This window comes from Lathamus discolor, chromosome 11 (genome assembly GCF_037157495.1).
Source record: "Lathamus discolor isolate bLatDis1 chromosome 11, bLatDis1.hap1, whole genome shotgun sequence".
Taxonomy (NCBI): Eukaryota; Metazoa; Chordata; class Aves; order Psittaciformes; family Psittacidae; genus Lathamus; species Lathamus discolor.
This window is the reverse complement of record NC_088894.1, coordinates 192,962-217,233: the sequence shown is the minus strand read 5'-3', so window position 1 is coordinate 217,233 and position 24,272 is coordinate 192,962. Positions and strand designations below refer to the sequence as shown.

The 24,272-nt window shown below is 52.5% G+C and overlaps 1 protein-coding gene across 6 annotated transcripts in view; it reads right to left on the bottom strand.

Annotated features, from left to right (window-relative positions):
- The window catches only part of CDH22 (cadherin 22), a 77,467-nt gene that overhangs the window by 26,460 nt on the left and 26,735 nt on the right, over positions 1-24,272 (bottom strand). For all 6 annotated transcript variants that reach the window (XM_065691442.1, XM_065691441.1, XM_065691444.1 and 3 more), the window contains exons 3-7: positions 21,016-21,310; positions 11,923-12,042; positions 2,281-2,448; positions 1,550-1,737; positions 525-778 (exon numbers count right to left, since the gene is read on the bottom strand). In XM_065691442.1, coding sequence (XP_065547514.1) covers positions 525-778; positions 1,550-1,737; positions 2,281-2,448; positions 11,923-12,042; positions 21,016-21,310 — 1,025 coding nt within the window. The remainder of the gene's footprint in view (positions 1-524; positions 779-1,549; positions 1,738-2,280; positions 2,449-11,922; positions 12,043-21,015; positions 21,311-24,272) is intronic.

Genomic DNA, 24,272 nt, shown 5'->3' with positions numbered 1-24,272 from the left:
AAATGTCCTTTGCTGATAAGCTGCTGCCTGGAGTCTGTCCCCTGCCTAAATATAAACTCCTCTGATCTTTGATCCCTGCGCACACATGCACATGCAAGCACACACAGCAAAGCTGTGGCTCTGCACCTCCCAAGCTTCACCTCATTTGTCACCCTCCATCACTGCCTCCTGCCATTGCTGGTTCCTCCCCTGGCTGTGTCAGGCATCCACTGCAGACACCTCACTGTCAGCAGCAAGAGCGTGCCGTCACCCCCTGCCACCCTCCCCGACACTCCATTGCCACTCACACACCCATCACTGGCAGTGACGTACCCGTCACCTGCGAGATGGCTGCTCTCGCCGCACACAGGCTGCCACTCACCTGCCGATGCCTGTCCCACAGGACACTGGCAAGCTTGGCCACACGTGCAGCCCATGTCACTCGTCACCCACACTGCCACCCCCCATCACCCCCTCAGCCCCCAGGCCGTGTGCATCCCTGGCAGGTCACCCCATGCCCACTGGGCTTTAGGTGGCTGCTTTACCGGACAGGACGATTTGCGGTGTCCGGGTCCAGGGCAGTGACCACCCCCACAACGGAGCCGATGTGCGCATCCTCCTGGACCTCCATCAGGTCAGAGGGGGGCCGGAACTCAGGGGGCTCGTCAACGTCCAGCACTGAGACCCTCACGATGGTCTGGTCCCGAAAGGTGCCCAGGTCCAAGAAGCGCGGGTCCACGAACTTGTTGAGGGCCTCCAGCACAACGGTGTGCACCTTTTTCGACTCGTAGTCGAGAGGCTGGGACAGCAGGAGGGGGTTAGCCAAACCCAAGCTGAGGGGATCCCCTTCCACCACTAGAGACACCGGGGACACTATCAAAGCCACCCACTCCCCTAGCCCGAGCCCCCGCTGTGCCCACGCCAAAGGGGCAGGAGTAAGCCTCCAGCCTGCTCCCCCCAGCACAGTGTCCAGGCTGCAGGCAGCCAGGATTCACTGGGAAGACAGCACAGTATATGCTACCAGGGGGTTTTGGTCATTAATCACCCTGCTATTATTTCCCCAGGGGATGCGAGCTGAAAGCAGTGGCCTTGGTGAACAATCATTCTTCCTTGCCTGCATCAAGTGTTTGCTTGACTGTTTTTGCCACCAAAACCAGAGACAGTCAAAGTGCTGTTGGTCAGAATAGGAATTGGGTGGGCATATTTCTCCCCTCACAGATGCTATCAGCGACAGCTGTCAGCACTCCTCTCTATAGCCCCACACAGAGCTTCACCTATGCAGGGCTCCCTCCGCTACCACCCAGGGAGCCCTGGGCAGGCTCCAGCAGGCACTGCCCTGCTGCTTCTGTTCAGCCTCTCCTCCCAGGCACAGGTCTGCGCTTTGCCATCCAGGCAGAACAGAGGCAGGTCTCTCCCTGCATCCGCGAGCACAAAAATTCAACTGCTACTGCAGCTGAGGAGCAGAGGAGCATTCGTTTCAACTCAAACGTAGCAGCAAGAGCTCCCAGAGGAAAGGGCCCTCCTAGAGATCTGTGCCCTCCATACCCAGCCAGCTTTCCTCAGCTCTCACCTTCTGCACTGTGATGACAGCCTCTTGGGTATTGCTGTCTGTGGTGACTTTGAACATCTCCACTCCTTCCTCATCCTTCACCTGGTAAGTCATATCCGTGTTCTCCCCGATGTCTGAGTCCTCTGCCTTCACCCTCCCAATAGCTGTGCCAACAGGGGCAGTTTCAACAACACTGAACTGATACATCTCTAGAGCAGAAAGAGATACCAGGGTCACTGCTTCTGCCTTTGATGCCCCCCTGCCTCCAGCCTGACACAGCCCTTCACACCCCTCTGTGGGCTCCCCTGGACTACGAGGGCTGCCCAAACTCTACCAGTGCCTATAGTCCAGAACGCCCTACCAGGAGAAACACATACCCCAGCCAAAAACAAGGGCTGAGGGAAGATAACTGGGGAGCACTGATATTTTAAGGTGCTGGGTGAAGTAAGGGCTGATTTCCCCGTAAGGACAGTGCTCTGCAGTCGGTGTTCTCTGATTCTTTGCAAGCTTTTCTATTGCAAGATTTACCATTGCAGCTGCCCCTCCACCACACTGCCAGGCAGGGATGCATTCAGACCCAGGCAAGGAGCGTGCGCTGTGGTACCTTGGCACTGCCTGCAAGCAGCACGAGTGGCCAGGCTGGTGACCTTGCAGATATGTGCCAGGCTGTGCTGAGAGCTGAGCGCCTGCCCCACCACCCCCAGCAGGCAGGACCAGGACCAGTGCTCACCCCCACCGCTGTCAGGACTTACTCTGCGGGAAGCGTGGTGGGTTGTCATTAACATCGGTGACTACGATGGTGACTGTGGTGGATCCGGACAGGCCACCCAGCTGTCCCGCCATGTCCGTTGCACGGATCACCACCTCGTACCGGTCCTGCGTCTCACGGTCCAGGTCAGCCACGGCTGTGCGGATCACACCTGGAAACCAGCAGGACAGCGTGAGCACGGGCAGGTGGCAGAGCATCTGCAGACACAGATGGGGTGAGGCTGGAAGGGGCTGCTGGAGATTACCCTGTCCAAGCCCCAGCTCTAAACAGGATCAGCTGGATTTCCCAGCCTCTGAGTATGCCAGATGTTCCAACACTTCACCAGTCTTCACTGCCCTTCCCTGGACTCACTCTGGTTTGCCCATGACTCTTACATCTGGCAGCCCAGAACCAGGCACAGCACTTGGATCATCTCACCAGGGCTGAGCAGAAGGGACAAGTGACCTCTCTCCACTGCTGGTGATGCTGTTCCTACCACAGCCCTAGGTGCTGTTGCTGTCTTTGCCATAGGAGCACACTGCTGGCAACAACAAAGAACATCTGCTGGACCCCAGTGCAAAAGGGAGCAAACCCTTTGCAGCCTTCATAGAGATCATGTAAGCAAAAGCTGACTGAAGGAAGAGAACGGCTCTGGAGAGAAGAACAAGCCCAGGGGCTTGTCAGCCAGGCAGAAACATCCTGAAAATCCCCCAGAGCCCGGACATGGCCTCAGCTCCAACCTGACTCCAGCAGGTCTCTGCAACGGATTCCCAGGCATGTTGCATGAAAGGTTCTGACTGCTGCTTCCATTGCAGTAGCTCTGAGAGGGTTAAACTCCAGCTTGGAGGAGGTTTGTCTCTCCAGGGAGGCTGGTGAAGGGTTGGTGGGATCAGGAGCACGAGAACTCACCCCAGTATGGGGCTGCACTGGGGCCAGCCTCAAGGCTTGCACAGAACGGCTGTGTAAAAGCCCAGCCTGTGCCACAAACCCCTTTGGCACAAATCTGCAGCAGCCGCTTACCCTTATCTGCTGTAGCAAGAGCCAGGTTTGCTGCAGAATAGAACCTGCCCAAGCTCCATCTCATGGGCTTCTGTGGCCCAAGCACACCTGCAGGGACCCCCTGTCTGACCAGGGACACCACATTCCCAAAAGTCTGTCTGTGCAAAACCCCTCATTTTCAAATGTCCCCCTCCATTAAAGGGACCAGAGATGATGTTCATGCAGTGCCAGAGAACGTACTAGAGCCTGTAAAGCTGAACAAAAAATGCGTGGTATCTTCATACTCGTTACAAAATTCAATCTCTCAAAAAAGCGTTTATAGGTCTTCAGTATTCATCTGGGCTGGGAGAAATTACCAGGACTGAAACATAAAGGAATGTGAAACAAGAAACAAAGGGTAGTAAACCCCAGGAAATGCTGTGAATGGCAAAAGTTAGTACTGCCCCAGTCACCCAGGAGTGGTTCATTTACACTGAAACAAAGCAGAGAAGAAATACTGTGAGAATGAAAGAAATGGCTCTGCCCTGAGGTGGCACCAGGGGCACACATGGGTGCAGGCATGGTTATTAGCGGCACATTCCCAGTCTCCTATACCAGCAGCACCCCAGAACAGTAGGAATCAGCGTAAAACCCCCTCCAGCTCAGTTTCTTAACACAGACCTAGGCGTTGGTTTGTGTTTCTGTAATTGCTCTCTCTTCCAGGCTTGTCTGTTTAACTACCAGCTTTACCTCCTCCTGCTGCGAACGGCAAAATCCGTCTTTGCTTTCTGTCTCCAGTAATCCTGCCTGGTGCTGGGGGGCCTCGGGAGGGGATGGGGGTGGCCTGGCTGTGCCATGCGGTTCTCCAGTGAGGGGTCCGGACAGAGGGAAGACTTTGCTCCTCCCTTGCCGGGGGATCGACCCCTGCTCTCAGCAACTTGTATTCGCTGAGGTGCCCCAAAGCAAGCGATGGCAGAGCAGCGCTGCCCAAACCGCCTGGCTCAAGGCAGGCACTGGGAGAAGCCTCCAGCACAGCCTGAGCACAGCGGAGGGCAGAGCTGGGTGCCAGCAGGCTGCAAGGAGGCAAGAGGTGGCTGGGCGCCAGCCGGCTGCTGCTGCTTCCCATTCCTGTGTGATGTTGTGCACCGCTGCGGGTGGCCGGCTCATGCCCAGGAGCCACTGGTGCTGTGTCCCAGCAGCAGCCAGAAATACCACTGAGCCGGGAGGATGGAATTTCCTCCCCTTTGCATGACATTGCAGGTGCAGCAGGGTCTGGCAACACTGTTTTGGAGATACTTATCTCTCCTTGCTTCCTGAAACTAGCAATTATCCCAACGATTATCATTGTTAGGATTTATTATAGAGACAACCACTGTTTCAGATCCTTGCAGTTCCCCCACACAATTTCACCCAGCTTCCCTTGTCCCTCCATCATTTTAGTCTGTAATTACCTGGACTTCCACTGCCTTCAGGCACATGAATGGAGGGGCTCAGTCTCACCAACCACCTCTTGAGCACTTCCAGGACCTGCCTGTTCACACACTCTCAGCCCACCTCTTGCTCAGCCTCTGGCACACAGCATGGAGCAATGCAGAAGTGCTGTGGGGAGCATCCCAACCCCTCCATAGGACGACAGCAGGTGTTCACCCTGTGATGAAGCCCAGGGTCTGTACTGGCTCCTTTACCTCAGTTCTGCTCAGGGGAAGCTGTTTGCCCACAATCCCACTCCATGTTATCCAAAGGACCAAGGAAGGACACCAAGGGAGGGATGAACATGTTTGCAGGCACAAGCCCCAGCAAGAATCTCAGCCTCTCATCTCAGCTCAGGCAGGACTGGCCTTGCCCAAGCACCCCAGGCTGCACCTCAGCTGGCCTCAGCTGGTCATGCATATCGGCTTCTCCTGTCACTCCACTATGAATGCAAACCCATTATTTCTGGGTAAGCACTATCTCATTGAAATTTCAGCAATTCTGTTAATTAACAGGGTCTGAAGCATTTTATAATGAAAATGATTCATGTCAGCACAATAGTGATGAATTGGGAGGAGAGAGAAAAAGCTCATGCATTCACCAAGGCTGTAATGACTTAACTGAGTTGCTCGTAATGATATAGCTCATCATACACCATGCAAGATGGGAGGAAAGTGCTCAGGCGCTTCCCAGAACACCTACAAGGTCACCTGTCCCAGGAGGAGGCAAATCCATGCCATTTGGCATGTGCAGAGCAGGACAAATGGCTCCAGTTCTTCTAGTGGCACAAGGCAGACAAAATCCTTGCCTTTGGCTGGGGTGCAGGCTGTGAGCAGAAACCACCTGCTGCCAAGATGCTCTTTGCCCAGTCCATCCTCGAAAGGCAGAGTCTGACACAGAGGAACTGCCCCATGTCCCAGGCCTCCAAGAACTTCCGTGGCTTTGTCACCAAGAAAGCTGTTCCCCCTAACGCTGGATGGGCCACACCAGATACTACCCTGAATGTCGGCTCATTTTGTCTTTTAGGCTGAGGTACCACTTATCCTTTCCTCGTGGCCCTGACAAGTGAGGGTCTCCAAACACACTCCACACCAATTCCTTAAATATGGCATTGCAAATGCTGCCATAAACAACCCCCAGCAGCAAACTCACCTGGTTCCACTTCCTAGAGCAGCACAGCCTCTGCTCCCAAAACCTGACCCGCAAGGACTCTGCAAAGCAGCAGCAAGTGATGGTGGCAGACCTGTCCTCAGGGCACGGAGACACAAGAGACAGGGGCCTCCACTGCTCTATGAAGGGAAAAGCCCTTCTTATTATCTCCCAAGATACACCTTCTTTCTAGCCAGTACAACTGCCAAGCTTTGTCCTTCCCAGACGCTGCTGACAAAGCAAGAACAACCTCCAGCTCAGACTCATCTCCCTAGCTCCTGTCAGCATCTGTTATAGTTGAATAATAGAGACGCATGGTGGCATACCCTTTGGTACAAGGTACATGTGACTTTCTAGCATCATCCAGATTAATCAGTACAATTACTAGGAAAGCGGACACTTACAGCACCACATAAATACCATCAAATCTGCTCAAACTGCAGACACTCTTTGGGTGATAAAACCAAAGCAGGACAAAGCATTCAGCAGGCAACTGACTTCCAGGAACCCCATCATTATGGGCTTTGGTCTGCTCCCAGATACTTCCAGCTCAGATGTCTCCACATCTTCAGAGAACCTCTGGACAAGGCTGCTTCCCACTGAGGGCAGTCAGGGGAAACATGTTCCTGCTACAAAGCATAAACCAAGAAAATCATGGAGAGGATGTACCCTCAGGAGTCCCCTGGTCCAACTACAGCCCAAAGCAGATGGTCTTCAAAGGCAGATGAGATTACTCAGGACCACGTCCAGTCAGGTTTTGAGTATCTCCAAGGATGGAAATGCCACCTTCATGATGACAAGTTTTATCTTCCTGCCTTTTGTGTCTTTTTACTGTGTGTGCCTAAGAACAGTCTGGATCTGGCTTCCCCATCCCCTCCCGTTCAGCTGGATAAAACAGATTCACTCCTCCCAGCAGCCCAGTCAGTTAAAGCAAACAGATCTCTGCCCCAGCACAGGGGTGGGAAGGCACCTGCCAAACAGAGGGAGACACCCTCACCTGTGCCCTCACCTGCAGGGATGTAGAAATACCAATGTATCTGCACAGACATGAGCACTGCTTAAGGCAGACATCCTGGAGGAGGGCAGCTCACTGCAGGTGGGATCTTAGCCCCAGGAACCAGCACTTCCGTCTGCCCCAGCAAATAAGGTACAGAGCTGAGATCCAGAAAAGGAACATGGCTATATCAGCATCACCAAACTAAACGGCAAAGTTAATTGGAGGTGTGCAGAACTGCACAACTGTTGTGGCTGAGGGATGCTGCAGCCTGCAGGTTTCTTAATGCAGGACCATTCATAGCATGTGGACAGTCCTTTTCAAACCACTGTGTTCCTTAGGTCCTACGGAGCTACTGTCACTGCCCTGAGAGGCGGAGCTTGTTCCTGGCTGGAATTAGCCTTGCCCGTGCCAGCAGAGGCAGCAGCCAGGAGAGGCCCCCGCAGAGCTCTGAGGGACGGGCCAGCACACCCACTCTTCCTTTGTCCCTTCTTTTGAGCTAAATCCTTTGTCATTTAATATTAATTCCCACTGCACATTGGTAGATACCCCTTAATTTCCTCAAGATGACCAAACATGCAGTTTGGTCTCAAACAAACTGAAGTTCCTTCACCAGTCTCCGAGAAGGACTGTTAACATTCAGTCTTGCTAATAAGAGCAATCCCTTTTAATAAGTGTGGCTTCTCTGCACCCTCTCATGGCCCATCCCATGTCCCTTTGCACTGCCCTGCTGAATGAGCTTCTGGGATGGGCACAGACCTGCATAAACCCACGAGCGCACACAAATACGCACACACAGTGTCTGTTTCCAGGCACCAAGGAGCATTTTTAAGAAACTGGCAAGAGCCGCAGAGACATGTTCCGCCTCCACAAATATGACAGTTCCTCAGCCCAGTTCAGCATGCAGCGTGCTCCCAGCAACAGCTCCTCTCCCAGTCTACCCCCACCACCCTGGGACGAGGGCTGTGATCAGTCTCCCAAGACAGCAAGGCTGACAGGCAAAGATGAAGCAACTAATGACTGCAAACGAATAACCATCAGCTTCATGCCAGCAGGCCAGTACTTCTTGTCCTGCTCTCCCTGGCATAGGTGTCTCTAAGCCCTCACCCGCAGTCTCCAAATCAGGAAGCAAGCTTTAGAATTCAGGCACTGTTTTAAGTACTCCTAAATGCCAAACTGCATTTCAATTAGCCTTCTGAGTCCTTCTGCCTTTTCCCTGCCTACAGGAGGATGACGGATCTTAAGAACCATTTCCTTTCAGCAAAAAGCAAGATCCCCCTGCGCTCTCCCACACTGACAAACTGGGTTTTAAGGGAAGCACCAAATATCATGAGGCCTAGGATGTTCCCTGCTGTGATTGTTCTGTAGCAGTCAATATCCTTGCAAAGGGATGAACAAGATCTTCTGGGTGTGGAGTATTTCCAGGTTTGCTCCTGAGGCTGTGGGCAGGGATTGCAGGCAGCAGCCAGTCTCCATGTTGGCCAGAGATGAGAAAGGGTATTATAAAGAAATGGGAACAGATACGAGCAGCACACGCAGATGCCCACCAAAGAAGAGATCTGCACCCATAAAGGTGAATAATCTGCAGAGGTGCAGAGAGTGCAGGGTGATACAAAGCAATATGAAAAACTGGCCTGCAAATTTAAGTTCACTTTCTCATGTATAAATGCACAGGGAGTCACATCATCTCTGTGCCCGTCTCAGCATCTGAAGAGTGTAAGTTAGAAGGATCTTGGTGATGATGGGTTTTCTGGAGCTAGAATGGGAACCAACACTAAACCTCCTGACCCTAGTCCTGTGGGGCAGGGCTGGGGCTCCTGGCCACCCTGTGCCTGCCACAGCAGTGAGCTGCAGGGGAGACATGGCCCTGTGCAGTCACACCACAGTGCCCGCACCAGAACCAGCATTCACCACCACCAGAACTGGCTGTTTCCCAACAGAAGCAGCATGGCACACGTATGTGCTGACTGCTGTAAAAGCATATCCTCCTCTAGCAGCAACAGGGTAGCCACGAGCAGTGCAATGCAGCTCTTCTGCTACAAAGAGCAAGCAAAGATCAGCTGCCCACTACAGGCAAGCAGAGAATCAGGGAGGAAGACAGCACAAAGCCGAAATACGACAAATACCTGCAGGCTCTTGCAAGAAGCCTAGGGGATATTCTCATAGCTGGCACAGAAAATCATGCCTCCGAATTTTGTGCATACAAAGCTCCCCACTCATACAGCAAAAAAGCCAGTCAAGACCTTCAATCTGTGCAGGGTAAGTTCTGGGACCTGATCTGTGACACACAACACAAACCCACAGGCTGTTTCACTGTCTCACTGTTTCACTGAAACAGTTCTCAAAGCATGAGAGAGAGTGGCTGGAGTATATGAAAAATAAAAGCTCATATGCCACAGCTTATGAGTAGCGTATCTTCACTGTCACTCAACAGTGCAGAAACTGGAATCACCCTCCACAGCTTTGTGGACACCAGCAAATGCCATGCTGCAGATCGCACTGTTCTAATGGGGCCATTTAGTTGCTCCCCTCCAAAAAGATGTCAGACACTATGGGAATTCAGGGCTTATTGAGTGGTAAGACCTGGCATAGCATGGCATCTGGACACTTTGGGTATGCCTTTGAAAGTCCTATCAAATCCAAAATTGCAGCTGAATACTACAGCTAGTAACATCCAAGAACAGGAGACAAACTAAGCAACGTACACACAAGCCACATCCTGTACCGCACTTGTACATGCAGCATCCATGCTATGAAGGACAGCTCAAAAAGAGATGATTGTAAAAGCAAGGAAGGACAAGACAACCCGTGCTGAAAGGAGTTACGGGCTTAGGCAGTGTGCAAGGGGGCACATATGCATGTATGTACCTGCAAGAAAAGGCAGAGAAAGAGATCAAAACCAAAAAGGGAAAACAAATTGTTCTTCATTACCATAAATTATAAGAAATGCAGCATGCCAGGTTTTTATGGTTCTTTTTATGGCCATTAGTAACAATGGTGGCTCTGAGAGCATCCATGCTGCTGTTACAGATAATTAAATCTTACACCGAGGGCAGAAGCTGGGCCACCGAGGTCAGCCCAAACAGGATTCCCACGTGGAGCACTGAAAACCTATTCAGAAGTGGGAGCAGGATGGGATTTGCTTGGTGGATGTGCTAGCTCTGGCCAGCACCAGAGACATAAAATGAAAAGTCCCCCCTGGCAGCACCAACCCTGTCCCTGCTGTCCCCTGCAGCCCCTGTGGGACATACAGCTCACACCAGGCACGAGGCCATGGACAGAGCTGCGTGCTGCATTCCTGCAGCCCCAGCGAGCAGCCTCCAAAGGTGGTATTAGCTCAGACATCACCAAAGAGTCAGCCCCTCAGATACCTGCTTTAACGGGCAGATACTCTGGGAACAGATGTGCTCCAGAGGAGCTGAGGACTCTTCTGCAGACTTGTCAGCAGTTTTGCCTTTATGAATCACAAGCAAGTAGAACAGTAAATCAACCCCCCAGTGTACGGAACAGACAGCTTGAGAATTAAGACACAAAAAGTCAAGGAACCAAGAAGCTTGGATTCCCAGGGTGACATTAATTCTCACCACAGTCCCACAGGGCACATTTTAGTTTATGCCTTAATACAGAGCATTAATGTTGATGCAGAAAACTGAGCCTCTGCACGTCCCAGCTTGTGCATTTTGCTCCCAGTGGTCCCTTGTCATTCTAGCAGCCAGGCTTCCATTCACACAAAGCTGTCTCAGATTAACAGGATCTCACATGCACCTGAATTTTCAGTGTTTAGCCAATTGCTCATCCATCCTCCCACCACCAAACCAAAGCAAGTCTGGGAGCAAAGAAAGCCAGTGGGCAGCAGCTTCTGGGCCAGCACTGGGTACAGCCCCAGGCTGCTTCTTGTGGGCTCTCCCCACTGCACCAGCCTGTCCAGACAATGCATCTTCCACTGTGTGCCCCAGCTCTGCTGTCAGGCATGCTTAGGAGCACCCACATTTGAGCCTTCCATCCACTGTAGCTAGGGCTGATGGCACTGACAGGGCTGAGACTGGCTTGCCCATGCCACCTGACCAGTTTGCAGGGGGTGTGTGCTCCCACACGGATGCAGAGGCTCAGGCACACATACCCTTCTCACACTGTCCTTACACATGAGCCTCCTAACAAGTTTCACTGTGACTTACATAAAACCAGCCTTACAAAACATCTATTAGGCATCTATCACACAGGTTAGCCTGACAGACATTTGGCACCTCAGTCCAGGTGTTGATCTCAGTCTGTGTCAGTAGGGTGGGGGACACTTTGCTGTCCAGCCTTCCAACAAGACCTGCAGATACCCAGCAGTGCTTGTCCTTTGACATTTTTTCATTAAACTGTGGGTACTTTACTACATGCTCTGTGCCTTAAATACCTCTTATTAGCATTTGAGTGCCTTCCCTCAGGAAGCTGAACGGCTCCCATTAAGGGTAATGAGAGTCACACTCCTGGGAGGCAAGGAGAATATATACCCCAACATCTCCTGGTTATGGCCTACTCTAACCAGTATGTCAGAGCATCATCTGCCACAGATTTATTACAGAGGCATTTTACAACAGGCGCTATTATAAGTTATTAAGGAATGGAGCAGCTTCTACTGTTCTTTCATTAAATATTAATAGAACATTTATAAACCGATCCTTAATTGAAAGTGTTACCTTTAATCAAGGCCCTGGTGATAATGATGCGGCCTTTGGTAAGGCCCCTCTGGTAGTACTAAAACCTTTCACATGGAGATTTTATGTGCCTGTGGGTGCAGTCTTGCTCTGGGCACAGTGCGGCTCTGGCCAGTGCAGGCGCAGACAGAGCACAGGGCTGGCAGCCTCAGTTCTTGCTGCGCAGCACTGCCTGCTGCAGGATCTGCACCCAGACAGGCAACAGCCTGTCGGGCTATGTAGCTTGCTCTTAACACCCAGTAATGCCTGTGCCATGAGTACCCCAGCACCAGTGGCTGGCACATTGCCACGTGCATCACACGCAAGGCACGTGGCTGCAGTCTGGTGCCCTGAGCTGGGTGCTGCTGCTCACCTGTTTTACTGTCCACAGTAAAGTGCTGCTCACCCTCCAACACACTGTAGACTACCCGGGCACTGCTCCCGTATGTGGGGTCATCAGCATCAGATGCCATCACCTGCATCACGGAGGTGCCTGCAGCAGGGACAAGGAGGAAAACAATGTCAGGGAGGAGGAGAGAAATGCAACACGAACCTCCAGGCCAGGGGCTGGCAGAATGGCTGGGCAGGAGCCAGCACTGATCACTCACATATGCTGATGGAAACGAGACCAGCTGAGTGCAAAAGCAGCATTGCTTCCCTGCAAAAGCCCCAGAGCCAGGACTGCAGACACTGCTGCAAATGCACCTTTTGTCCTGCAGAGTGGCAGGAGGGAGCAGGGGCTGCTGTCTAAGCAGGACCTGCTCTCAAGGGGATCACTGGTCTGAGCAGTCAGCAGCTTTTCTCCCAGCAGACTTCTGCTGGACCACATAGGAAGGAGCTGGGGACGAGATGTTACCACCACAGCTGCCCTTTTCCTGCCAGTACTGAGTGACACTGTCACCTCCAGCTGACAGGGCCTGATCCACACTGCAGCACCACATCTCTGCAGCAGACACATCTGCAAAGGGACGACAGCCATGGGAAAGGAAAGGCTTTCACTTGCCCAGAGCCAGACACAGCACCATGTCCTCATGCTCTACACGTAGCAGGGCAGGAGTACTACAAATTGGATAAAAGTCCATCGAATGTCTGCAATTAAGTTATTGATTTTCAATGCTGCCTCATTAAACTGGGTGCTTCACTCCAACTGTCCCTGTGATGGCTTTAATTTGACATCATGTTCAATCTGGCAAAAGCAGGACCCAGGACATGAGAACGGAGCCAGGAGCAAAGGGGCTGAGATCTACAGAGACAGCAGAAGCAAGGAAGGAGGGGAAGCCTAATCCTACCTACACACACCTCTGAGAAAAGAGATTGTGTGACTGAAGACCTGTGACAGGCTACCCAGTTCAGCCTCTAGCACCAGCCTCAGAGCATCCCCACCCTACAGGTCAAGTGCTGGCACCAGTTACCTCTTTGCTGGGACGACATGCAGGATGGGAAGAGCCCGGAGCTGCTCATAGGAAAGATGAAACCAACTGGGAAACTCCCTGCTGCAAGATACTGCCAGGACCAGGAGCTGACAAGGCCAGCAGGGAAGCTGGTAATTTGTAATGGACAAGATCCCCCAGCAGTGGTTACAGTCAAAAGGAAGGTTTTGCTTCAGAGATGCCTCCAGGGCACAAGACCAGCCCAAACTGCAGGGGCCAGGAGAGAGCATTTCACAGCTCACACTGCTTCATCCAGCAGCTCTGCTCTGCCTCACACACCTCCTAAGGCTGCTGTGCAACCAGCTGAAGCTCAGAGGTACCACACTCTGGACCACAAAATCACCTGTTCTTCAGTGCATCCATCCATATGCTACAATCTCACAGGCTGATCTTTGCTAGACCCATGATATGAATAACCCAGAGCAAGGTGTACTACTAGTTGTCTGGATCTGCGTCTAGACCCCAAACACCAGAGGTACACACAAAGAAGCAGTCCCTGTGGGCAGAAATGGAGCTGGAACCATGCAAATGGAGGATGAGGAGCCCCAGTCCTGGGCCTTTGTCTTCCTCTGTCAGGAGACCACAAGTTCAGGGCGTGCAGGCAGCCTGGGTGCTTCTGCACTGGCCCAGCCTGGACTCAGGCAGGAGACAAGCCAGTGGAAATAGCGGTGCAGATGCAAGCAGCTGGGATGTACACGCTGCCCCCAGCCCATTTGCTTCTGATCTCCTGGAAAGGATGCTCACTGAAGGAAACAAGCAGTTACCATGGTTGCTTTACACTCTCCCTGGCCTCTCTCTCATCTTCTCAGAGCTGCAGCTCTGCTGATAACATGAGAATCCCCCTCATCGGTCTTCAGCAACAAGCTAGTTTGAGTCAACTTATTTATGCTTTGCTGTCTCCAGTGAAGTTACGGTGCATCCCTGCCAGGCACATCCAGATTACACCACAGCTACACTAGCTCCCCGTCTTGCCAACAACTGCTAAAGGAATTCTTTTGCTGCATTTCCTCGAAAGGGTCTGTCCCGCCTCCTCCTCTCCTGCCTGCCATCACACAACTCCTTCAGCAAGCATGAGCCAAGGCAAATCAGCCCCACACCAGCAACTCCACTGCACAGCCCCTCATGGCATGTTCCTTTGGGAAGCTTTTGATCAGGAAGTGGAGAAGGAAGTGATCAGCAGAGTCTCCGAGCAACCCTCTCCCTGCTGTAGCGGAGAAGCCCTGCTGCGGACACTGGGGGTGCCAAAGTCTGAGAATCACAAAAAGCACAAACAAAGCAACAGGGAGGGCTCCTGCTGCACCCAGCCTGGCAGCAACCACCTGGAGTCCCTGCCCAGTGCCCACAGCAGCTCCTGCACCCATTGTCACCACAGGCAGAACCTTGCACAAACACCCCATGCTCCAAGAACCACTCTCTTTTGCCTTGGCACCTCAGAGGCAAGAGTTAAGAGATCCAGACTCACCCACACGTACATGAGCCCATCAGAGTTCTTCAGCTGCACTTGCCCTGTACACAGAATAACCTGCATCAGGACTCATGGATGCAGACAAGAGCAGGTGCTCCAAGGACTATGCCACAAACCTCTATTCCAGCCATCTCAGTGCTGTCACCCCACAGGTACCAGCCCAGTGATCATTAAGGAGAGGATCACTGAAAGTTTACAGCAGGCTCTGCATCTCACACTGCTTCTCCCCAGATGAATTCACCCAATTGCATCATTCCCCTACTAACCCATCCGTCAAACAGCTATCCTCCTTGTGTTCCAGTAACGCCCTGAACACTGCAAACTCCAGCAGTGCAGAATCCAACGGGAGACAGGATCCCTGCCCACCCAGAGGTGAGGTTTAGTTGTTTTAAGCCATGCCCTTGACAAGCCAGGTAGGTTGTGATCTCAGTTTTCCACAGAAGGCTGGAGACCAATGGGGTTGCCTCTGGCTGCTGGGCACTCCCAAGCACTGGAGCAACAGGGCTGTGGGGCAGCAGATCCAGGCTCCAGGTCCCAGGCATGAGCACCATGTCTGAGGCCAGCGCTTTCCACTCTAGTGCAAGGGGAAACCACGCAGCATGAAGAGCATGCAGCAAGGCACCTTCATCTGGAGGCAGCAGGATCACAGGAAAACGCCCTCCAGCTGAAGCCAGCAGCCCTGACGTTGATGAAGGCTCTGCCCATCCCTACCTGCTCTCACAGCATCTCATTAGCAGATGAGTAACAACAGCAGCTAGTTACCATTAACCCCACCTTGTGCCTTAACTTCTAGTCTGTTAAGATGCAATGCAGCCTGCTGAATGTCAGCTATAGTGTATCAGGAATCTAGGAGTCCAACTTTCCAGCATCCTCTCTTAACCCACATTTATACCTTTTCCACCCCTTCCTCCCTCCCCCTCCCTTTCAATGTGAAGAACAAAGGTCTTGAATTCCAGTTTATCCTGATCCCCTCCTTCCTGTGGAGACAAGCCTAGGAATACTGGCTCCCACCCCTACTCTAAGCATAGCACTGCCCACAGCAAGTACAGCATGTACGACTTTCATTTAGTTCTCTGGCATGTATCTTAGCCGTAAAAGATATGACAAATAAAACCTAAACATCCATCATGTACCGCATAACCCACCTCTCATAACCAGAAATCCTGAACTCATATCCAGAGAGATTAATTAGACATGTAAAATGAGACGGACCTCAGCTCCTCCCCTGGCCAGCTCCCCCCACAGAACCAGAGGAAACCATCAATTTTGCATAAAGATTAACAAGTCAGAGTTCATCTCTCACTCTCCTGCTGCAAAGGGTGAGATCTGACACAACAGATCAAACCGGTTTCTCCCAGAGGAAAAGGGGGGCAAGACCCTCACCTCCAGAGCAAGCCTCCCTCTCGGCCCTGGGGCTGCAGAGCACGGGGTGCCAGCCAGGCTGGGTGTGGGAGCCACCGGCCGCGCAGCAGGGAGCTGGTGGCAGTGCAGAGGGGCTCAGCAGCCAGCTCCAGAGGTGCCCGGCACTGCCCCGGGAGCTGCCGGGGTTGAGGAGCCGTTTGCCACAGCTCAGTCCCAGGCCAGTCCCGCAGGCAGCGGCTCAGCACCAAGTGCCTTGGCTTGGATGTACGGGGGCAGAGCCCCTTTGAATACTAATGCAGACCTGTTCTAGTGTCCATCACCACCTTCTCTGCAGGATCCAGAGCCTTTGCAGCAGTTTCAGCCATTCACCTGCACACAGGAGGCTGATGGCTGCAGACCACTTGCTGCGTCACTTGCTCCAAGCACATTTAGCTAAATGCTGATAGATGGCACATCCAAGAGTATAAAGAGGCCCTGCACTGAATCCACAAGCAAGTGGATGGAATCCATCACTTCCCCAGGGACAGAAGCACTCCAAGCCTACAAAGAGACACGCAGGTAGCAGGAAAAGCCAACACTTGCTAAATTTGACCACCCCTCCTCACCAAAGACCTTCACCCCTTCCCTGGTGCGGGCAGGATCCTCCAGTTGCTCCCCAGAAAGCTGCAGGGCTACAGCCTGCACCTCCAGCTCAGACACAGCCCAAAGGACAACTCTGTGCATGCTTAGAGAACCCCTTTCCACGCAGACCCAGCGAGCTCCAGGACAGCACACGGTCATTTCAGCCCTGCAGAACAAAAAGCACCCTGAGAGGAGCGCTTTGTCATGCAAAGCCACACACACTGGACTGATGCCCGGGTGCAGCACTCAGGCCTCAGGAAACCTGGTTTCTGTGGGGGCTGGAGGCAGCTGAGATTCTATAAACAATGCAGTTCACAGCTTCTGTCTTGCTCCAGGACAGGCAGCGGCTGATGCACCCCAGAAACAAGGCAACAGGATATCAGGGAACAAAATAAACCAGGGCAGCTTAGAAATTACTGGAGCAGAAGTGAGTTTCTTGCAGCCTCAGGAACATCCTGACTTGGTAGAAAGCCAAATCAGACCCAGGGGAGATACTGCAGAGCCCTCAAGCCCCACAGGACAAGCTTGAGAGAGCTAACCTGGCTGTGGTGGAATTGCTAAAACATACAACTATGGAAATATCCTTTGGGGTGTCAGGCCAGAGAAACCCATTGCTCAATGGACCCCAGCCCTGGCACCAAGCAGGTAAACGTGGTGTCTTGGGGAACAAACCCATGACCAAGTGCACTGCGGGAGAGGACACTGAGGACCAAGAGGCAGAGCAAGCCCCAGCTCCAGCTTCCTCCTGCCCCAGCAGCTCCCGGATGCACACAAGAGTTCCAAGCACTGTCTATCAGGGAAAGAAAAAAGCTCAGGTGCCTGCAAGCATCCTGGCTGCAGTGTGGAGATTAAACAATTTCTCTTCACAATAATCACTTCTGCATTCAGCCAGCTTTGTGCTAGAGCCAGGGCTTGACCCCAAGTTTCTGTCTGTACAGCCAAATCGTCTCTAATCTGGACTTGGTGTTACACAAAGAAATAAGGAGAGCACAATGCCCCAAGGGAGGAGTGATGTTCTGGTGAAAGGATGCACATTTCCTAGCACGTGCCTCACTCCGGGTTCTCCATGCGCCCCACACAGTCCAGAAGCGAGCTCTGGGCTACAACAGCACTCTGTGAAACCACCAGTGATGTCTCGCAGGAGGCACTGTGTGCTGGATTTGGGCTCATTCCTGTGTGTGGCTCCAGTGCTTCGTGTGGGAGGCTGAGCACAGAGACCCCGCTGCCTCCCTGCAGCCTCAGGTCAAACCTGCCTCCTGTGCACCCCAAGGGCAGCATTTGATGCCTTTTCCTTGCTCTTTGCAGAGGTTTACAGTGAGTCTGGATGGATTCATGGAAGACAGACACTGAAGCCGGCTAAACCCACGGAAACCACCCACAGCTGAAGAAATACCCTAGCTGAAACTGGTTGCTGGCTGGGAAAGTATTAAGAGGAGCATCACAGATGCTGTGTGTTCCTCCTCCTCCTCTGTAAGCATCCACTTGGGCCACTGTCAAGACAAGATCTTGGTACAAAGAGGCCTTTAGTCCGCCCTGACCTACTTTAATAGTCTCAAGCAGCACATACGCTGTCCCTGCCAAACATGCTGCCCTGGCCCCAGCGCAGAGCAAGGGGCAGGTGTGCTGCAAGGCACTCCCAGCTACTTGGTGAGAGTTTGTGTGGTTCTCTCACCTATTATTCCCTCTTAGACACTAGGAAATCAGTTGACTTTCCCTCCCAATTAGTACTCCTTCATTATGCAAATAATGTCCTTTGATCTGCTCCTGCTGTCACAGAGCGGATCTGACTGTATTTGTTCTATTCCTCCTTATGCCCCAGGAAGGCACTAGCTCTGGGAGCTGGGACTATGCTTTTGGCAGGGAATGGAGAGCTGTGGCTGATAGCTGCCACGAGTTAGAAGGAAAACCACCCACTTGGGCAACCCAAAGCACAAACCCTGTGAGGTTTGGGATGGCAGGAGCACAGGATGAGGAAGGAGGAGGCCACTCCACTTTTCAGGCCTGGCCACCGAGCAAAGGCTGTCAGAGCAGCAGATACAGGGAACGAACAGCTCCCTGCAAACAAATTCCAAGCCAGGCAGTAGTCCTGGCCACTGGTGTGGGCCTGTTGTAGCCACTTCCGCGGCAAAGATCAGGAAAACATCTGTACTCAAATGGCGCAGAGAATAGGCAAGTTCACCAGCAGGTCCCCAGGCTTTGACCTTGATGTTAATGCACTAATAACCAATCCAAGCTCTGCCCGAGCTGCCCAGCCTTCCTTGGCCGGTACAGAAGGTCACCTCCATCCACAGTCAGCAAGGCATGCTCCCTGTTCACTCTTCCCAAGCTTCCTTATTTATGCTTTTGCAGAATGCCTCCATTCTGTCATTTGTGCTACCTGCTCCTGGGCAAATGATTGCCAAGCCAAGGGAGAACTGAGAGGAAGCTGGGGACTTGCAGCACGAGCATGTGGGTACCCTCCAGGCTCTGCATTCGTACTGCAGGGGACCACACGGCAGCACCATGAGATGATGCGTGAAGCTCTCCCTGCGCTGTTGGATGGGCCATCTCCAGGGCTGAGCTGCTACAGAGGAGCCCTTATGCTCCCTGGGGTGGCCAGGCTATAGGAACCTCCAAACTTGCCACAGGCAAACAGACATCAGCCTGGAAAGCAGAACAGGCTCATGGCTCCAGCTCCCCTGTCTGAGCATGCTGCTTGGTAGCACAGCCCACACTGCTCACAGCACTTCTCTTTACTTTTAATTTCCAAGTATTTTAATTTGCAGGAATCACCTCCTTTCATGTTGTGAAACCGTGTTTCTCTTTCCCTCTGATCTCCAACTTTGCATAGAAACTGTCTCCTTTGATACGTCTTGTTCACATCAGTCTGATCAGGCAGCTCCATAATTGTTTGTGATTTTCAAAGAACTGGAATCCTTGTCTAATACTCAGAGTTGAGAATTCCTTCCTTCTTAAATGTTGTTCAAGCAAAATAGATTAATCTAGTTTCTTTCTTCCCTTTGGGAACAGGATGCCTCCCGCTTTGCTGCCCACATGCTGTCTTTCATTTCTCCAGGAGCACATGGCTGTAGTTCAAGAGGTCACTCTGACTCGGGAAAGGATTATGCAGGTAAACGGAAGAGGAAAGAATGCTCGGGATACCTCAGGAGAGATTGTTCTCCATCTGTCAACTGAAGTCCAGGCAGTGGCAGCTCCTCTGCTGTGGGCAGTTTCTGCATGTCTGTAACCTGCTGGAGGCCATGCACCAGACCATGGAGAGGCAGAGCTCCATCCTGAAGCAGCACAGACTGAGCATCCCCTGCACTCTGCTCCCAGGATGCCTGCTCAGCTAGGCCTGCCCGCCCAAGCGCAGCAGGACTCAGCAGGTTCCCCCGACAGCAGAGCCCCTCATGCAGCTCAGCCATGCTGCCCCAGCCCCACCAGGGTGCTCCCTGTCTTCCCCCCTCGGCTCCCTGGCACTGCCACGCTCCCCTCGCTGACTCATCCCTTGCTGACAGTCCTGGAGACCTGCCTTATCTTTGATGTCAGTCAGCCTTTTGCAAGCTGTCTCCTACCTCCATGCAGCCTTTGGAGAACAGTGATTTATAGTTCCCTGCCTGCAGCGAGTGCTGACACATGCTCCGGCCAGTCAATGGGGGATAACAGATTGTCTGATGTGGATGGGGAATGGTGTGACATTCTTGGCAGCTCAGCAGCCCAGCCAGTCTCCATGCACTTGAGCTGTGCTCAGCAGCACAGGAACCCAGCGCCAGGCCAGCACAGAGAGCAAGGCCAGCAATGCTGCAGTTCATACATCACCCTGTACCCTTCCTGACACTGAGGTGAGTGCAGAGCTCACTGGCCCACTCTGCCATGCATGGGGGAATGGACTTGTACAGCCTCATGGCACATGTTCCAGCCTGGCCCCTCAGCAGTTCAGCAAGGCTGATCACCAATGGACTTAAAGATGCTGGTGGCAAGAGGATGCAGGCAAGGGGACAGTAATGTGTGGAAGCCACACTTCTGTTACAGGGACATGAACTCCCCAGCCTCAGCCAACAACTCCTGAGCCCTCAGAGGAAGGCAAGAGGGCCAGGTGAGAGGGGCTTGGCAGTGCTGCATGGGGATGCACAAGGGGATGGCTGAGCTCTGGACAGCAGCACAGCAGCACACAGAGGATGGGCCTGAGGAGGGGCTGGGGCACAGGTTACCTGAGAGGGAGAAACACCACTCCAGGTGATCTGCACCACAGGCATGCAAGGGCTCAGCTGGTCCCTGTCCCCTCCCCTCCCGTGTTTGGGAGTGAGGGGGCTGTGCAAAACCAGGGTGAATGCCCAGTGGGCAGCTGGCTCTGCCATGGCCCATCCCCAGGGCACAGCTTAGGGCTGAGACTGAGCGCTCAGCCTCAGGCTGGCAATCAGCTCAGAGGATTTATTCCCTTGTTTTCCTTAAGCCACCTTATTTATTTTTCCCTCCTGGCTCCCTCGCTCTGGTCTCAGCTGGAATCCCTGGGATTTGGAGGCTGTTTTGCAGGGTGCAGCAGGGTTAAGGTTTGACAGGAGCAGCACACAGGTTCCACAGCCTCCCTCCTCCCAGCCAGGAGACCTACCGATGGGGGACAGCTCAGCCACGCTGCCGATGTAGGGCCCCTCCAGGAAGCGCGGCTCGCTGTCGTTGATGTCCTGCACCTTGATGATGAACTCTGACTCGGGCTCCAGTAGCTGGTCCGTCTGCCGGTCACGGGCCTGAGCCCGCAGCGTGTAGAAGGTTTTCTGCTCCCGGTCCAGGCGCTCGGTGGCATGGATGTCACCTGTGATCTCATCGATGAGGAAGATAGTCCCTGCACCCTCGCCGGAGATAGTGTACTTGATGGAGCCGTCCCCCTCATCCGAGTCTGAGTGGATCTGTCAGGGAAAGAGGGAGAGGGTAGGAGCAGGCTGGGGCCATGCTTGTGCCCCTGTGGCCAAGACTGCATGATGTGGAGCCCATGGTGCCTGTGTGATGTCTGTCACCAGGGAGAGGCACAGAACACCACCAACTGATGCCTGGGCATGGAAGAAGGCTCAATAAATTGGGACTTCAGTCCTACCTATGCCACCCATACACCTGGCAGATCACAAATCCTGCCAGTACCCACCCACACCACAAACCAAGGGACAAACCCACCACTATGAGGTTCAGAGATAATGGTAGAGGTAAAGACAACTCAATAGCACCCCAAAAAAAGAAGCTTCCCTGTGGGCAAGGACTCCAGACCCCAGTGTGGGATCATCTCTCCCAGGCTGCACAAAGCAGACCAAGGTATAGAGGCAGCTCTCCACCGGCATCTGTTCCTACCTGCCCGCTCTGCCCCACCACAGCCGCTCTCTGCTTTCAGAGCAGTTGGTGCTGACAAGTCTCCCTGCTTGAGAGCTCAGCTGAACATGTGTATTGGGTTTATTTGGCAAGGCAAGAGGGGAGTCAACCTATCACAAGCAAACCCATCACAACCCCACCCAAGCAAAGACTGCAGGAGAATGTGGCAAATCAGGCCCATGTTCAGGATGAAAAACAGACCCTGTGGAAGATGCTTTTGTAGCCAATCTCCACTTCATTTTCTAATTAAGACAGTGTTTGAAATCAGGAAAAGAAAGGGTAAACGGCTCCTCATGGACCAGAAGCTGAGTGAAATCCAGGCCACACGTCCAGAGATAATTTTATTGGTGGCATTAAACTGAGTTATGAGGTTGTTACAATCCAGCCACTTATGAGAAATCTATTAACAGTAACAGGACAGGCAGAATGCATCATGACAGAGAGCAGCATGGACATTAATTGGGACAATCCGTAACAGGACAGGACCCTGGGAAGGTTTCATCAGCTGCTTTCATTTGCTTCCTACAATTTCTGCTTAAAATGAGCAGTCGTGTGTGTGTGTCCCAAAAAACCTGTCCATTAATCGGCTAATGAAATATGAAAATGTTTATGGGCCATTCAATCTTCAAAACTGCAGTTCTATAATCCACCTTTCAGACATACAGCTCTACCAGCAAGAATTTATACCAGAGCTGCCTCTTTTTTATGATGCCTTCATTATATTTGTCTTGTTAGATACAGTTTATATATTTATTTCATGAGGAGCCTACGCGTTAGACAATTCACTGCATTTTGCAGAACATTCACATATTACTGCCCATGTTGAAACATCTGCCTGGAAAGGAGACCTTCACTCGGGTAGCTCACGGGGCTGAGCTCAGCCCTCCTCCCCGGCTGCTGGGGCGCCTGCTGCCCCTCCACTTCATCATCCTCTCCTTAGTGTTCATCACTGTGCCAGGGATCAGCACAAAACCACGCACCTGGTCTGCACAGCACAGGTAACAGAAATCTGCATCTTCCTGCTGAACACCAGGCTCATGATTAATAATTAGGCCAGAGATAAACCACCCAGCACCTCTTCTTAGAACCACACTGAGCTCTCAGCACATCCTCTTTACATGTTTGCTCATCACTAACTGCTTGGAGCAGACACCGGATGCCTGCAAACTGGAATGCTAGGAAGAAAAATGGATCCTGGGCTCAAGGGGCTGTAGAGATTGATTTACAAGGGAAGATTAAAAGAGCTAAATCTGTGCTGCTTGGCTGAACAACAACTAATGGGGGAGGGCTGGATAACAGGCTGCAGGCATCTGAGGGGAGATGCCACACGCCCAGACCACCACATCCAGGGGTGCTCTTGCCACTACAGCAGGCAGGTAAGGGAGCAGCATGCTCCCATGCAGGCCTGGAGACCCCAACTGCACGAGGCAGACCCTCTGCACCTTCCCCCAGCTCTACCCTGGCACGCTGCGCCCGGGAGTGGAGGGAATTCCCTGCCTGCAGCTCAGCTCCTCTGGCCAAGGACAAGTGTCCGCAGCAGCCGGCTTGCCCAGAAGGCGGACAAAACGCTGATCTGCTTAGTTTGTTAAACAGGAAAAGCGCTTCCTTGTCCTAGAAGGCTTCAAGGAGGAATTTTACAAAGCCATTAATTACATACTAATAATTAAATCAAAATTAAATGTGAGCAGAGGTGCACATTCCTTATTAAAAACAATTAAACAGAAAGCACAGATACACAAATCAAAAATTACTCTGAGGCTGGAAGAGAAAGAAAATCAAATAAAAACTAGCCCGTAATAAAGGCACACTCTGTTTGCTCCAACTCCTAAAGCCCTAGTTCATCAATTTTCTTTAAATATTAGCAACTTAATTAAATCTGCTTTTTTCCCTTTAATCCTCTCCTCTATCTAAAATAGATCTGTCCACAAGCACAAGTTTGTAACTAGTGGTGACCCCATAATTCTATTTAAAAAACCCAAAGAAATCCACATCAAACTGGCAGCAGCCTCGGGGGAAATTACAGTTCAGAAGGATTAGCTGCAGAACCCAGATTTTACAGAAACGGTATCGGCCCTTCAGAAAGCACACGGAAGTGTGCCGGAGGTGCTGATGGAGGGCGAGCCCCAGCTACACCACAGGGAGACCTGGGTCCGCGGTGCAGGAAGGCTCCGGGGCCCACCGGCTGTGCCATGAGGGCTGGCAGCTCCAGGCGGCCGCCCCACCTTCTCCAGAGGAAAGCCTGACCCAGGAGCTGCCCCTGGGAGCAACTCACAGGGAGTGGATTTTGGCAAAGGCTGGCCCTTTATCCTGAGCAGGGTGGGTGATGCAGTGAATGGTGTGGAAGGGGGCTGTAAAATGGGTTAGTTGCAGGTGCCTGGGTTCATTTTGGAGCCGAGGTGGTTGCTAGGCTACCTCTGGAGTTTGACAGGGCCTGATGCTTCCAGTCACTTCCCAGGGGAGCTGTGAATTAGCTGTAACTGCATCAAGTGTGGTGGCAGAGGAGTGCAGCTC